The 15118-nt window shown below is 42.1% G+C and overlaps 1 protein-coding gene across 2 annotated transcripts in view; it reads left to right on the top strand.

The window, feature by feature from the left end:
- Nucleotides 1-13934, top strand: part of PIWIL4 (piwi like RNA-mediated gene silencing 4) — a 41858-nt gene extending 27924 nt beyond the window's left edge. For both annotated transcript variants that reach the window (XM_016206726.2, XM_016206727.2), the window contains exons 13-20: nucleotides 1832-1904; nucleotides 5887-6087; nucleotides 7075-7178; nucleotides 8852-8922; nucleotides 10774-10927; nucleotides 12751-12876; nucleotides 12987-13134; nucleotides 13818-13934. In XM_016206726.2, coding sequence (XP_016062212.2) covers nucleotides 1832-1904; nucleotides 5887-6087; nucleotides 7075-7178; nucleotides 8852-8922; nucleotides 10774-10927; nucleotides 12751-12876; nucleotides 12987-13134; nucleotides 13818-13934 — 994 coding nt within the window. The remainder of the gene's footprint in view (nucleotides 1-1831; nucleotides 1905-5886; nucleotides 6088-7074; nucleotides 7179-8851; nucleotides 8923-10773; nucleotides 10928-12750; nucleotides 12877-12986; nucleotides 13135-13817) is intronic.
- Nucleotides 13935-15118: the final 1184 nt, after the last annotated feature.

The following is a 15118-nucleotide window of genomic DNA, read 5'->3' as shown; positions in this document are numbered from 1 at the left end:
TTTTGTTTCAGTTCTTTAAGCAGTAGTCTTACTACCTTGAAGTCTTTCAGTACTAGTTCAGGTATAAATTCATATATTGCCTTCTCAACTTTTTTCTTTAATTGTTTCATATTAGTTATTTATAAAACTTAACAAACAGGATATTAAAAAAATAAAAGTTGCGTTTCCTGACTTACTTGGTAAATTTTATGCTTTACAATTGAATGAAAAAAATAGATCTGGTATAGCTTTTCTGATGCTATAGCATAAAATGAGTCATATAGATTTCTGATAAAACCAAGGCCATTCATTTAGTTTTTGAACATTTATTGACTATCTGCTATATGTTATATACTATGGTGGTTTGGGGGAGGGGGATGAGAAAGATAAATTAGTTGCTTTTGATTTAGTAAAGGATCCATACATACGCAGGCACACTCCAAACTGAATATTGTTTTGCTTTAGAAAAGTCATAAAGTTGGTCATACCTCATTTGATTGAGCTTGATATGCTTAGTAAGGAGCAGTAGGTAATTCTTTTCCTTTGTCATGGTGGAGATGCAGATGCCCTCACTGGGAAATTACACTTTAAACATGGTTGCTAATTAATTACATCAGCAGTACAAGCATTGTTGAAAACCACAGATACTCTCGAAGTCTCATTTTACACCACAGTTTAGAATTCTCCTCTTATCAAATCTATTAACAGATTGCCTGCTTTGAGTTCCACCTGCTCTCATTTCTTTTAAACCATGAGCTAATTAATAAGGCAGGAAAAGATTAATGTAAGAAGCCACAGTCAGCAGACCTTGGGCTGGCATCTTTCTCACCCCAATTCCATGAGCACCTCGTGTCCATGTCCTGTTCCTGGACTGTTTTATTTGAAAGCCTGTATTTTATTCCACCCTTTTCTCCCCGCCATGAAGTATCCATTTACACAGTAGATGTATATGAATAGTTTCTCCCATCGTAAACCTTTGTCAGGTGACTTTAGAGGGAATGGACAGTAAGATAATGGTTGAGTCTGCATTCAAGAGATTGAGTTGGAAAAGGCAGAAGCATTTAGTTAATTTTAACAGAGCGGTTAAGTCTTGCTACAGCTCAGTTGGAATCAGCAAGCAGGAGACAGTGACACTGCCCCCTGCCGGGCAAGTTTTAAAAGGCCCCTGGGCATTGGGACAGTCCAGTCATAAACACTTCAGGGAGGCTGATTGTATGGAAAGAAAGTGGATTTAGAAATTCCTCCGTGTAGGAATTATTTCTGTAGCCTCTGGCCCCTAACTTAATGTAAGCGCAGAACAGATCATTGATAAGCACTTGCTGACTGATTAAATATTCTAGGCTCCAAACAAGCTGGCATAGAGGGAAAAAATCTTTTAGTCTGAATCATACAGGTTCAAGATTAGCTGAATATCTTGGTCTCATTAACCTGATGATTTTTGAAACATCCATTTTAAGTATTTTATGGAGATTCCGTATTAGAGAAAACTTAATCCCAGTTTAATTTGAATCCTGTTTCAGACATTTGATACTGAGACTTGTGATTTCAAAAGTTCACGTTCAGCCTCATTTTGAGCAATAGAATTATTAATTATAGGGATTCCATACAATTCAGAAAATTTTATTTTCCAACAAACTATTTTTTAAGCTAATAAAAATGGTTATTAGATATTTCTGGCATATCTTGGGGTGGGAGAAAGTTTTAGACTCAAAAGGTTATCACTTTTCTCTAATGATTTTTTCCTCAAATTACCAGTCTGTTATAAAAACCCACTTATATTATTTTAACTCCATATGATTATGTGCTACTATGAAGGGGATTTTATATCTTCAAAATTAATCTTTCTGTGCAGCATAAAAGTTCAGGAAAGCCCAGCTGCATTTTTTGGCGCTATCCAGAAACATGTTGACCCTGATGTTCAGTTGGTGAGTACAGGATCATTTTTGTGTTTTGATGTATAATTTTTATTTTTTGTTGTATCTGACAGTCTTGAAAGAAAGAATCTGAACATGACCTCCCATGAGATGTTTACTAATTGCCGGGCATTTCCTCAAGCACCCAAAAAAGCATTAACTTAGTATTTTAATCAACATTTTATTTCTCTTTAATATTTCTAATATTAATTTAAAAATACTCGTTGTGACCCCTGTTATCAGCCTTTGGGTGTCTCCATATCTTTCCATTTGTTAGGGGGTCATCTTTCACTTAAGATAAATTGACTTCCATCTTATCCTATAAAGGTTGGGGCACCTGTGTCCTTCTCAGCGTTTCAGGGATTCTTAGAGGGTTTAGGTTTCTCCATGTCGCCTGTGGCCCATGTTCCTGCTTCCCCTCAATTTCTCGCCTTCCTGTGTGTGTTTCATCTTTTGCAAATACCATTTCCTCCTGCACTGCATCACCCTGTGGGATTTCCACAATTGCCTCATTTCCCAAAGTTGTGTGTGTGTGTGTGTGTGTGTGTGTGTGTGTGTGTGTGTGTATGTGTGGTGTGAGGCTGACCTTGGGCAGGGTTTGGGACCAAGGCTTGATGACATCGTATTCCAACATTGCAGACAAGTTAAAATTGACATCCCTGTTCTTGAAAACCTCTCAGCCATTCCTATTTCTTGGAAGTGCGTGCTCTTCTCAGAGGCCTCGGCCTCGCACTGCACTGCAGTGCTTTCCCTGTCCCATCTCCTCCTCATATCTTCCCAGCTCATTCACCTCAGCTCCCTACATACCTGTTCATCTCAAGAAAAGCAATTTAGCTCTTTTAGACACACACAAAAAAAGAGGTCCATAAGGATGTTGTATTAAACAAAGGGAATTCTCACCCTAAGAGCATTTACTTTTTTTACTTAAAAAAATAAAATCAGCCCTGGCTGGTGTGGCTCAGTTGGTTGGAGCGTCGACCAGTGCTCTGAAGGGTCTCAGGTTTGATTTCAGGTCAGGGAACATACCCAGGTTTCGGGTTCGATCCCGTCGGGCACTTATAGGAGGCAACCAATCGATGTTTCTCACACTGATGTCTCTCTCCCTTCCTTTCTCTGTAAAATCATTAAAAAAATAAAAAATAAAATCAAACTTGTAGAAAAGTTGCTAGTACAAAAAACTCCCATATACCTTTCACCCAGATTCCCTAATTGTCATCTATCATCTATTGTCTTATATACATCTACCTATCTATCATCTGTCTCTCCATCATCCGTCTGGCTATCTATTTATCTATCATCTCTCTATCACCTCTCTATCTCTCTATCTCTATCTCTATCTCTATCTCTATCTATCTATCTATCTATCTATCTATCTATCTATCTATCTATCTATCATCTATCTATCTATCATCATCTATCTATCATCTATCTATCTATCATCTATCTATCTATCTATCATCATCTATCTATCATCTATCTATCTATCTATCTATCTATCTATCTATCTATCTATCTATCTATCTATCATCTATCTATCTGTCTATCTATATCTATCTATCTATCTATCTATCTATCTATCTATCTATCTATCTATCTATCATCTATCTATCATCATCCGTCTGTCTATCATCCGTCTAGCTATCATTCGTTTAGCTATCTATTTATCTATCATCTATCTATCTATCATCTATCTATCTATCTATCTATCATCTTCATCATCATCATCATCTATCTATCACCTATCTGTCTATCATCTATCTATCTATCTATCTATCTATCTATCATCATCTTCATCATCATCATCATCTATCTATCATCTATCTATCTATCTATCTATCTATCTATCTATCTATCTATCTATCTATCATCTATCTATCATCTATCTATCATCTATCTATCTATCATCTGTCTATCATCTATCTATCTATCTATCTATCTATCTATCTATCTATCTATCTATCATCATCATCATCATCATCATCATCTATCTATATTAATCATCTACCTCTGTTTTCCAAAACCATTTGAAGTAAGTTACAGACCTGACGTTCCATTACCCTTGCAAACTTTGGTGCATGTTCCTTACAAACAAGGTCACTCTTCTGCAGAACTATAGGACAACCATCATAATCAAGAGACAGTATGACCAGCTAGTCCACAGACTAGGTGACCATTTCTCCATTTATTTCAAAAATGTCCTCTCTAGTGAAAGGATGTAATGTGTTGCACTTGGTTGCCCTGTCTCTTTAGTCTCGCATGCAATTTGGAGCAGTTCTGTAGTTTTTTCCTTGCCTTCGATCATCTTCTAATTTTGAAGAGTATAGACCAGGTATTTTGTATAATGTCCCTCAGTTGTCTAACCTGATTAAATTCAGGTTATGCACTTTGGGCGAAAGTATGGTTCTGTGCCCTTACTGCATCCTGCCAGGGTACCCCACTGATTAAGGTGGCATCTGTCAAGTTACTCTTTTTCTCTTTATAGTTCATTGTTTTTCTTTTTGGTAGGGAAGTACTTTGAGACTATGTAAATATCTGTTCCTCATCAAATTTTTACCCACTAGTTTTAGAATCCATTAGTAATTCTTGTCTGAATCCATTATTACTGCGATGGTTGCCAAACAGTGGCTTTCTAATTCCATGCTTCCTTCTACATTGATTATGTGGCATTATATTATAAAGAAAAGCTGTATTTTCTCTCCATTTCTTTGTTCATCTATTTGTATCTGAATGAACTCCTATTTTACTTACTAACTTATAGTCCATTACTACTATTTATTTTGATGCCCAAATTGTCCCTGGTTTTTCCAGTGAGAGCCCCACTCAAGCTGGCTTCTGTGTCTTTTTGACATGTCTCCATAGTCACTGTCCCAGGCTTTCTCAATGGGCAAAGCTAGGGCAAAAACACACACACACACACATATAATATGTATATGTATGTGTCTATGTATACGTACATATATTATGCACAACTACATCTATTTTATTACTATATGAACCTATGTATGTATTAAAAACGTGTTCACACCTCCAGTTCCAATTCAATACTACAGAAAATTCTCCTTTTCCAAATTTGTACCCCTCCTCCTCTGATAGAAATGTGGCTGCCGTTACTTTCTAAATGTTTGCTTACTTCTCCATCTGGTGTGTAACCAGTCTCACGTGGCTCCCACCTTCTTTTGGCCTTGGTCCCGCTGAGCCACCGCCTTGTTCTGCCCCTGCCTTACTTCGCCCCAGACTCATAGGTTGGAAGGAAGGAAGGCTCCTGAGAGAATTTCACTGGCAATTTAAAATTACCCTTCCCTACTTCCTATAATTAAGTGTAAATAGTTTTAGACCTTGACATTACGATTTTGAGCAGATCTATAGGTAAAAACACTGTTTTCTTTTGCTAATCATGACAGTGCCTGTCTTTTCTATAATTTAGGGGGTTTGAAGGTATAGAATAGAAGGGGGAGTGACAGAGATGGGTGGAATTAAAAAAACCCCAGGGGACCTGAAGTTTCTCTCTCCTTATTTCCCCTCCTCCCAAATCCTTACTTTCAAGTAACAGTAAACAAAAAATACGTTGTTTTTGTTTCTTTTATTTTGGTGGTTTAGTACCTAGTGGGAAAAAGACCACAGTGTAAGCCAGTTCTCTGAAGGTGAAGCTGGGGGCAGAGGGGAGGAGAGCTGGGGAGCCACAGAGAGGGTCAGGGTGAGGAGGCGGCTGGAGGGGGAGCTCCTTAGAGGGGAGCTCGAGGGCAGACAGACTGACGTCAGTAGGGAAGTGGAGGGGAAGGGAAAGCCAAGCGAGGGGGTGAGACTGCAGGGGGGCTTGGTGGAGTGGATGGCCAGTGAGAAGGCATTTCAGATGGCCTTGATTCATTGCCAGAGTTTAAAGGCCTGTAGGCACGTTCACATTTGCTTCTTGAGGACTTAAGGGCAAAAGATGTTTGGACAATCCATGTATTCATTTTTCTAAGCATAAACGAATCGACTTATTTTTTTCTTTTAGGTCATGTGCATTCTGCCTTCCACTCAGCAGAACTATTACGAGTCCATTAAAAAATATCTGAGCTCCGACTGCCCGGTCCCGAGCCAGTGCGTGCTCGTTCGGACCTTGAATAAGCAGGGAATCATGATGAGCATCGCCGCCAAGATTGCCATGCAGATGACCTGTAAACTCGGCGGCGAGCTGTGGGCCGTCGAGATCCCTGTGAGGAATCTCTCACTCTTGTCCTTTTATCCCTGTGAGGAATCTGACGCTCTTGTCCTTTTAGTAATCAATGAGTTGATTAATTCATTTTTTGAGTGAAATCAAAGTAGGAGATATTTTTACATGATCCCAGAGGTATTGGTTTTGCTTGTTGACCTCTGCTCTGGGTTTGACATCGCACAAGCCACCATGAAGGTGTGCGCAGCTGAGGCGTGGCCCTGTTCTCAGGGAGCTTCAGTTAAGCTGATAACAGAATATTTCATGGAAGAGAATTCCATGGAATAGAGCCTCCTGGCAGCTATTTAGAATTTGTGTTCCGTGGCCTCTGTCTTGACCTGTTTTCACCAGGCGCTAACTCTCAGAGAGCCTTGCACCCTGGATGGGCCTCCCCAGACCTTGGAGAGCTGGTAGAGCCTGTGATCCAAACCTCCAGTGTGGGGAACTGAGAAAAACTTCTTCTCTTTCCTGAACTGTGGCCACTGTGGGAGGAAGTGAGGGGATGAGAAATGACGGAATGTTGCCCATTCCTTTACGTCTCCATAAGCAGGGTGTATGGGGCGACCCCCCAGCTGCCCCTCCTGGACGTGCATAGCCAGGTGAGGGTCCCTTGGAGATCTGAAGAAAGGGGACTGGAATTCCTCTTCGGAGTCCTTCAGCCCAGAGGCAAGGGATAAATGGACTGACCACTTTCTCAGAATCCTTTGAACCACTGATGACCCATGGCCATCTCCACAAAGGATGGTTGCTATTTCGGACTATAGCTAGAGTCTCTTAAGCAGTGTATGTACCACATTCTACCCTTCAGCCTTAAGTCTCTTTGGTTTCTGGTTTAATAATCTGCCTCACCTGGACCTTGATCTCCCTGGCACATAGCTTAACTTCAATAATTTAATAACCAGGGATATTTTTTAAAACTTTCATATTAAGTCATTGTTTGGGGGCAATTATACCTCATCCCATTAAATCATGAACAATTTAATTTTGCAGTTAAAGTCCCTGATGGTAGTTGGCATCGATGTCTGTAAAGATGCCTTCAACAAGGGAATGGTGGTGGTTGGATTCGTGGCCAGTGTTAACGTCAGGATCACCAGGTACTTGTACAATGACCCTAACATACTCTTCCACTCTCTAGACTATGAATTGTGGTTTAACTAAAGGCTATCCAGCAAGGAATAGTTTGTATTCTTTACTCATTTTTAAAATATGAGCACTTATGGTCATAAGTTATACTTACATATTTAAATGTGACTGGTAATATTGGTGTAATAATGGCCTCGTTAAAAAACAATTTTTACACATACAGTAGGACAAGCTATTGCTCATATGCTATTCGTATTCCCCAAAGGATGGCCATGTGGAAATTCTTGTGCATTTATTTTCTGCACATCTGCACTGTATTAAGCATTGTACCAGAAACTTCACATACACTGTGTCAAGCAGTTGAGAATCAGATTGCCTGGATTCGTGCTTGTTAGTGTTTTATTAATATTCATGCTCACAGACACTCGATGTGGTGGCTGTTCACATGGCTATTAAAAACATAGGCAGGATTAAGGATAACACATGAGCAAATAGTTCTTTTTAAATTGTAGTTTTTAGCGTTGTTTCAATATTTGTATCTAAACAATGTAGGCTGTAGGAGCTGTTGGCAGCATTTCTTCTTGTAGACTTAAGCTGTTTGATTTACTCCATTAAATTTGTGCTGGGGTATCTGTTTGGGATTGTGGAAAACAGGAAAAATAGCAGCATGCCTCTGACTTCATTCCAGGTTGAAAGGTCCCTGTTATGTGTGTCACTTCCTTAACGAAGCAGATAAAGGACGTCCAGCCAGTTAGCATCCTAATTGTGTCCTATATTTAGAGAACTATAATAATGTTTACAGCATACTACTACTGTCAGGATCTTTATTTTCTAAGTGCTTTAAATTAACTGATGACTTTAGCAAGAAAACTTGCTTCTGAAATCTAAATAAGTCAATCAGTGTTAAGATTTTAAGTCCAAAAGGCTCCCCAGTAGAAGTGGAAGCTTATAAGGCTTGAGAAATCTTTGTCTATTTTGAAAGTAATAAATCCCTTTATAATAATAACATAGAGGCTCTAGTGGTGCTTATAATGTGTCAGGTACGGTGCTAAGCACTTCCCATATATTATCTAATTTAATTTTTACAATAATGCTATGAGGTAGTAACTATCACACCATCTTGTAAGTTTTCTTGTTACAGGTGAGAAACTGAAGCTTAAGTTCAGTCCCGTAGTTGATGAGTATGCCAGCCAGGAGTTTTTGTTGTCGTTAATCCTCACCAGAGGGTTATTTTTTCCATCGACATTGATTTTTTAGAGAGAGTGGAAGGGGGGGAGAGAGAGAGGGGAGAGAGAAACATGGATGTGAGAGAGACACATGGATTGGTTGCGTCCCGCACGCTCTGGGGCTGGGCATCGAGCCTGAAGCCGAGATACATGCCCTTGAGCAGGAATTGAACCCGTGACCCTTTGGTGTGTGGGCTGACACGCTAACCACTGAGCCACACCGGCCAGGATTTGAACCCAGATGTGTCTGATGTCAGCACAATGCTCTAGTTTCTCTTTTCATTAAATTTCATTTTGGGGAGAGGGTGAGCTTTTAATATAATTGTGATCATATAGCATATACAAAATTATGAACAACATTGACTTTTACTCATAATGTCTATTTCTTAATTTAACCCTAATGCATATTTTTGGAAGACTTTTTTGAACTTTACTTTTTTGTTCTTTGCTTACTTTAGGTGGTTTTCCCGCTGTATCCTTCAGAGAACAACCACTGAGGTTGCAGATTGCTTAAAAGTTTTCATGATCGGTACTGGAAACCTAGCCATGGGGGTGGGCTCCTTCAGACCCAAGGTCCACATGCTGCTGATAGGAGACCAGAAGCAAACTCCCCAAGCCCACCTGAGTCAACGGGCAGCCAGTTGAAGTTCCGCAGAGCTGTGTCCTGACTCAGGCTAACAGTCAGGCTGTAGAAGTCACATTGTGTCTGGGAGCGATAAACAGAAAGCCAGGAGGAGGGAGAGTTTGTAGCTGCTGGTGGCTCTGGCAAATAGTTTGAAGGCCAAAAGAAACGTAACCCAGAAAAACAAGGTTTATGACAGAGCAGTGTTAGGTGTAGAAACGGGAGAGAAGCCTTTGGGGATGTTAGTAGGTAGTGTGGTGTAGCAGGAGATGGGGAGGACAGCCGGTGAGGAAGGGTGCCTTCTTCACAGTGTGGTGTGGTGGAAAGAGGGCCCTGGGGTTCCCACCCCCCTCCAATCCTGGCCCACTTCTGGACGTTGTCGATCCTTAGCAGTCTGCTTGTCACTTCACGCCCTCCCTGATCTGCGTTTTCCCATCTGTAAACTTCGGAGGGTTGTACAGATTTTTTTAAATTTATTTTTAAATTGATTTTAGAGAGAGAGTGGAAGGGTGAGGGAGCGAGAACCATCGATGTGAGAGCAAAACATTGATCGGCTGCTTCCTGCACACCCCCAGTTGGGGCTAGGGCCCTCAACTCCGGGGATGTAACCTGACTGGGAATTAAACCGGTGACCTCTCCCGGTGCATGGGACGACCGTCAACCAACTGAGCCACACTGGCCAGGGCAGTACAGATTTTTTTCCTAAAAAAGTGAATTTGGTGATATGTGTTGATAATGGACTTACATATATGACCATCTTCTATCAACCTAAAGTGAATTTCCTGGATGATAAACTGATAAATTGTATATGCAATATATACACAAACAGAATCATTGCATCTTTACTGTATTATTATGCTACTTCGTGCTTCAAAACTTGATCATTTTTTTTTTTTTAGTAGTTATGAAAAGTTTCTGTTGGGTGGGATTTACTGCCTGGTCTCTGCTCTTTAGGTGATTTCTAGTTAGAGTGGGTGGAAATGTTTATAAAGCTCATATTGTCAGTGCAACTTGGAATCTAGTTGGGTGAGTCCCTGTGGAGAGATGCTTCCAGAGGAACAGCCGGGGTCTTTCCTTATGTTCCATATTTATGCTCATTAGAGAAGAAAATGACCTAAAAGTGTCCAGTCTATATTTATTGAGAAGATTTAAAGACTTGATGTAACTCAGTTAGTATTAATTTGGTTTTGGGAATTTGTAAGTCTAGTGCATGAATTAAATTTATTGTTTAAATATTAAAATTTTACTAAAGCAATATGCTAAGTTTAAGAATCTGTTCTGGCCCAGCCAGGGGGGCTCAGCAGTTGAGCGTCAGCCTATGATCCAGGAGATCGCTGTTCAATTCCCGGTCAGGGCACATGCCTGGGGTTTGGGCTTGATTCCCAGAAGGGGGGCGTGCAGGAGGCAGCCGATCAATGACTCACTCTCATCATTGCTGTTTCTATCTCTCTCTCCCTCTCCTTTCCTCTCTGAAATCAATAAAAATATATATATTAAAGAAGAAATCTGTTTTGCCATAGAAACCATGATTCCTCAAATAGCGAAGACGCAAGAACGTTCCCTAAAGTTTTTATGTTTTTGCAAATACAACCCAGGTTGGGTTATTTCCCTATTTCCCAGTGGTCCGAAAGAGCAAACTTATTTAAACATTGAAACTTAATGGGAATTTTATTCTTATCTAAACATTGAAATTTAATGGGGATTTTATTCTTTGTTGGCGTCAGACAAGCCACTGTTTTCTTACACCCGATTCTGCAGGCGCGCTCAAGAAGTGGTACGAGCACAACCACGGTTTGCCGGCGCGGGTCGTCGTGTACCGCGACGGCGTGGGGAACGGCCAGCTGCACCCCCTCACGGAGTACGAAGTTCCACAGCTGCTGAGCAGCGTGACAGAAGCAAGTCCAAACACCAGGTATTAAGTCACTGTTCTGCCGGTTATAGCACATTTGTCATAAATATTGGAATTATTGTGTGTCAGCGGATCTGTTTTCATGCAGTTAAGTTTTGCTCTTGTCTCTGCATCTGGATGGATTGATTTCCCCTGGATTGGAGGGTAGTCGGGATGGTCTTAATAAATAGCCTGAGTGCTGTGAGCTTTGGGGGCCTGGGGTGGTGGCGCCTGGAGGAAGGCAGGTGACATTCTCCAGAGCGGCTGACGCTGAGATTCAGCAGAAAGTCCACACGGCTGCTGGCAGGTGAAGACGCTTCATACACATTAACATGCCACGCGGGGAAAAAACAAGCTATGGTTTCAAGTTCAAGGCCCAGATCCACACACAGGGCTAACCGTCTGAGGTGCAGGCACCGATGTACAGCCGAGGTCTACGGCAGGTGCTGAGAGGAGTGTGAGTGCCGAGAAAGCCGACTGCTGGTGGAAATCAGCCCACCTTAAACAGCAGGCGCCTTGCTCCATTGCCACGCGTCTTGATTCCATGTTTCAGTACCACATTCCTTGTGTGAAAGTGCAAGACAAATATTAGAACTGGAAAATGGGGGAGGATGATAATCTGAAAGTATTCAGAAAGCATCTTCTTCCAGGCAGTGCGTGGCTCTCCATCTGTAGGGTTATCCCACCATCCCCACCATCAACCAAGTGTCACAGCCAAGAGCCACAAAGGAGCTGAGTCTTGACCTCATCAGTGGCTGTTTGGAGGGAGCACAGAATAGCTTGGGGGCAAGATCACCTTAGCTGCATCCAAACTGTCAGAGCCCAAATCTCTCGCTCCTCACTGACTGCAGGTGAACGTAGCTATTCAGAATCACAAGTATGAAATTTAGGGATCACTGACAGGGCTCAGGAGTTAGTTTTCCTGCATTATGACATCAGCTTTTAAGTCTCAATATTGGAAACAATAATAATGTGTTTTATTTATTTATTTATTTAAACATATCTTTATTGATTTCAGAGAGAGGAAAGGAGGGGGAGAGAGAGATAGAAACATCAATGATGAGAGAGTCATTGATTGGCTGCCTAGCCTACAACCCAGGCATGTGCCCTGACCAGGAATCGAACCCCGATCACCTGGATCCTAGGTCGACGCTCAACCACTGAGCCACGCCCGGCCGGGCTAATAATGTGTTTTAAATAATCAAAATGCTTAACATGAAATTTCACGGTGCCCTTTGCATCCCAGAGGTTTCTTCCATGCTGGCCAATATTTGGATTTGGCCTTGGCTTTACCAAATGCTGGCTTTAACACTTGGTCATTCAGCATCTGGCCCAAATGTATATTTGATTCGCCCATCCATCCTCTCAAGAGTGTGTTTTACATGGTTCAGAAGTGCTGATTAGAGGAGTCAGAAGGACTTCTGGTTTTCCCTGTGCTATTCAGAAATTGAGAAGATGACTGAAGGGGAAAATAGGGGGACCGTTGTTGATGGGAAAAAATAAATCGTCTCCACAGATAATTCTGAAAAATCTTTTTTTTTTTAAGACGTGCTAATTGAAGTTCATTGCCCTGTCAACCACTCCTCCCCATCCCCTTTAATGATATAAATTAGCCAAATGACTGGACCTACCATACTTTTGCAGCAAATGAGGACAATCCCTAATTTAAAAATTTGTATGTGTCTCTACGGGAAGAGAGGCTGGGGGTGATTTTAATTTTCTTTGTTTTTGCAGTGTTTTTCTAATGAATTTATTAATTCATTTATTCCATCAAAACTTAACAAATAAGAGAAATAGAAAGCAGCACGGCTTGGTTTTAGTTCTCTTACTGTCTCTCTGGCTCCCAGCTCCAGGCTGTCGGTGATCGTGGTCAGGAAGAGGTGCATGCCACGCTTCTTCATGGAGGAGAACCGCACCCTGCAGAACCCTCCACTTGGCACCGTGGTGGATTCGGAAGCCACGCGCCCTGAATGGCAAGTGCTATAGAAATCCGATTTTTCATGAGACGTTCACCAGGTGTTGTTCAGGTTTGGCCTTATTTTGTTTGCCTTCTTTCTCACATTCATTCCACTTTCCCCCTCAGGTATGACTTTTACTTGGTCAGCCAGGCCGCCCGTCGGGGAACCGTGAATCCCACCTACTATAACGTCATCTACGATGACAACGGCCTGAAGCCCGACCACATGCAGAGACTCACGTTCAAACTGTGCCACTTGTACTACAACTGGCCGGTGAGTGGCAGCCGTTCACTAATGCTTGAGTACTGATACTCAGGTTTCCCACGCAGGGATTCCTACCACTGTATCCCGACACCTAGCATAACGCCTGACTTTTCACCAGGGAGGAATGAATGAATGAGTGAGTGAATGATTCCTCAAGTTCACAGTGGGAGAAACTGAGTCTGTCATAGAAATGAAATAGCAGTAACTACTAATACATTAGTATTTATAATTTCCAGAGGACTTGATTATATATGTTCCTTGTCTTATGCAAGCCTGGGAGGATTTCGGGGTACTGTTACTTCCATGTTACAGTTGAGGAGGTTGAAGCCCGCTCGGATGTCTGGTGGGAAAGGAACGGGCCTGGCCCTGTTCTGTGTGCCTGTGCTCAAGGCCAAGTGCTGCTCTCAGAGTCCAAGGCCAGGATTCGTTCTGAGCCCCCTGGAACATGAAGTCAAAGGAAACACAGATTGGCCCTGGGTGTGGTAGCTCCCAGCGCCCGGCAGCAGGAAGCCAGACTGGCCTCTGCCCCATTCTGCCCAGGGAGCGGGATGCCCTGTGCTGGCTGAGTCTGATTATTGTTTACTCACACACAAACCCTATTGTATATGTAATTAGTAGATGAAAAAATCTCAGGAAAAAATCGCTTGGAAAAACAAGTCGTCTTCATGACCACCCCTACTTTCTCCCCTCAGGGCTTGGTCAGCATCCCAGCACCGTGTCAGTACGCGCACAAGCTGACCTTCCTCGTGGCACAGAGCATTCACAAAGAACCAAGTCTCCAACTAGCCAACTCTCTCTTCTACCTGTGATGACGCGAGCCATCGGTGTTTCCAGATGAGGACTCCCAGGAGTCGTCGGCACACCCTTTACAAACCCGCCATGGCTGTGACTGCGGAAAGGAGACTGATCTTAGCTTTAACTTCTGGGAGAAACACAACAATTTAATCTGAAATGGCTCAAAAGGAGTGTATGTTGTTTTCTTTGAGCGTGATATGCTTGGGGTAGATTCTCATTGTGGTATATGGAATTAAAATGTACTGTCACCTATTAGTAATTCCACAGAGCTGAATCCCCTCTAAGAAAATACGTGTTTGCATGATGTTTTGATGGGTAGGTAAACAGGGTCTAATGCCCACCCTACATGTTTCAGAAGTTTTCTTAATGTTTCGTAGCATTTTGTAGAGTGGTTTAAGTAGTTATTAGGAAATAAAGAAAATTCAGAGCATCGCATATTGTATTCACTGTTATTTGAATTTCAGTTGAGTTACATGTGAACCTTGTTGTTCAAGCGTTTTCAACAAAGATTCTTACCCACCAGATCTCATCGCCGTCGCTCTTGGAGTTTCTAAACTGAACATATTTGCTCTCTTGATGGTACTTTATCTCACTTCATACTCCTCCTCTCATTTTTGACCTTGCTTCCTACTGCACGGAGAAAACACTCCCCCGAGAGGACTTGCGCAGGCTCCCATTTCACGTACCCATCTAAGGGCGTCTGTGTGCATGGGCCCCGCCCTCCCCTGTTGTTATGAGGAAACTGTGTAAGGCCCTCCACCTGTGCACTCACTCCCACCCCTTCTGACCCATCAAGGGCCCTGCTCTAGCGCTTCTTCCCTCTCTCCTGCATCATCAATCGCCCCTCCCACTGGGTCCCTCCCATCAGCATGATAAATGCGCTATTATTTCTTCTATCTTAAGAAACGATTTCCCCCTCCAGTTACCCCCCGTAGTTTTTTGCTTCTCTTTATATAAAAACTTCTCAAAAAAGTAGCCTATGCTTGATGTATCAAATTCCTTACTCCAATCAGAATTGCACAGCTACCACATCAAAATTGCTTTTGTTGCCCTGGACAAGTGACTCGGTTGGAACGTCTCCCCGTGGGTTCAGTTCTTGGTCAGGGTACATACCTGGGTTTTGGGTTTGATCCCTGGTTGGGGAAGGTACAGGAGGCAACCAGGTTATGTTTCTCTTTCACAGAGATGTCCCTCTCTC

This window comes from Miniopterus natalensis, chromosome 11 (assembly GCF_054644295.1).
Source record: "Miniopterus natalensis isolate mMinNat1 chromosome 11, mMinNat1.hap1, whole genome shotgun sequence".
Classification (NCBI taxonomy): domain Eukaryota; kingdom Metazoa; phylum Chordata; class Mammalia; order Chiroptera; family Miniopteridae; genus Miniopterus; species Miniopterus natalensis.
Note: the sequence above shows the minus strand (reverse complement) of the source record. Positions and strands in the feature narration are given on the sequence as shown.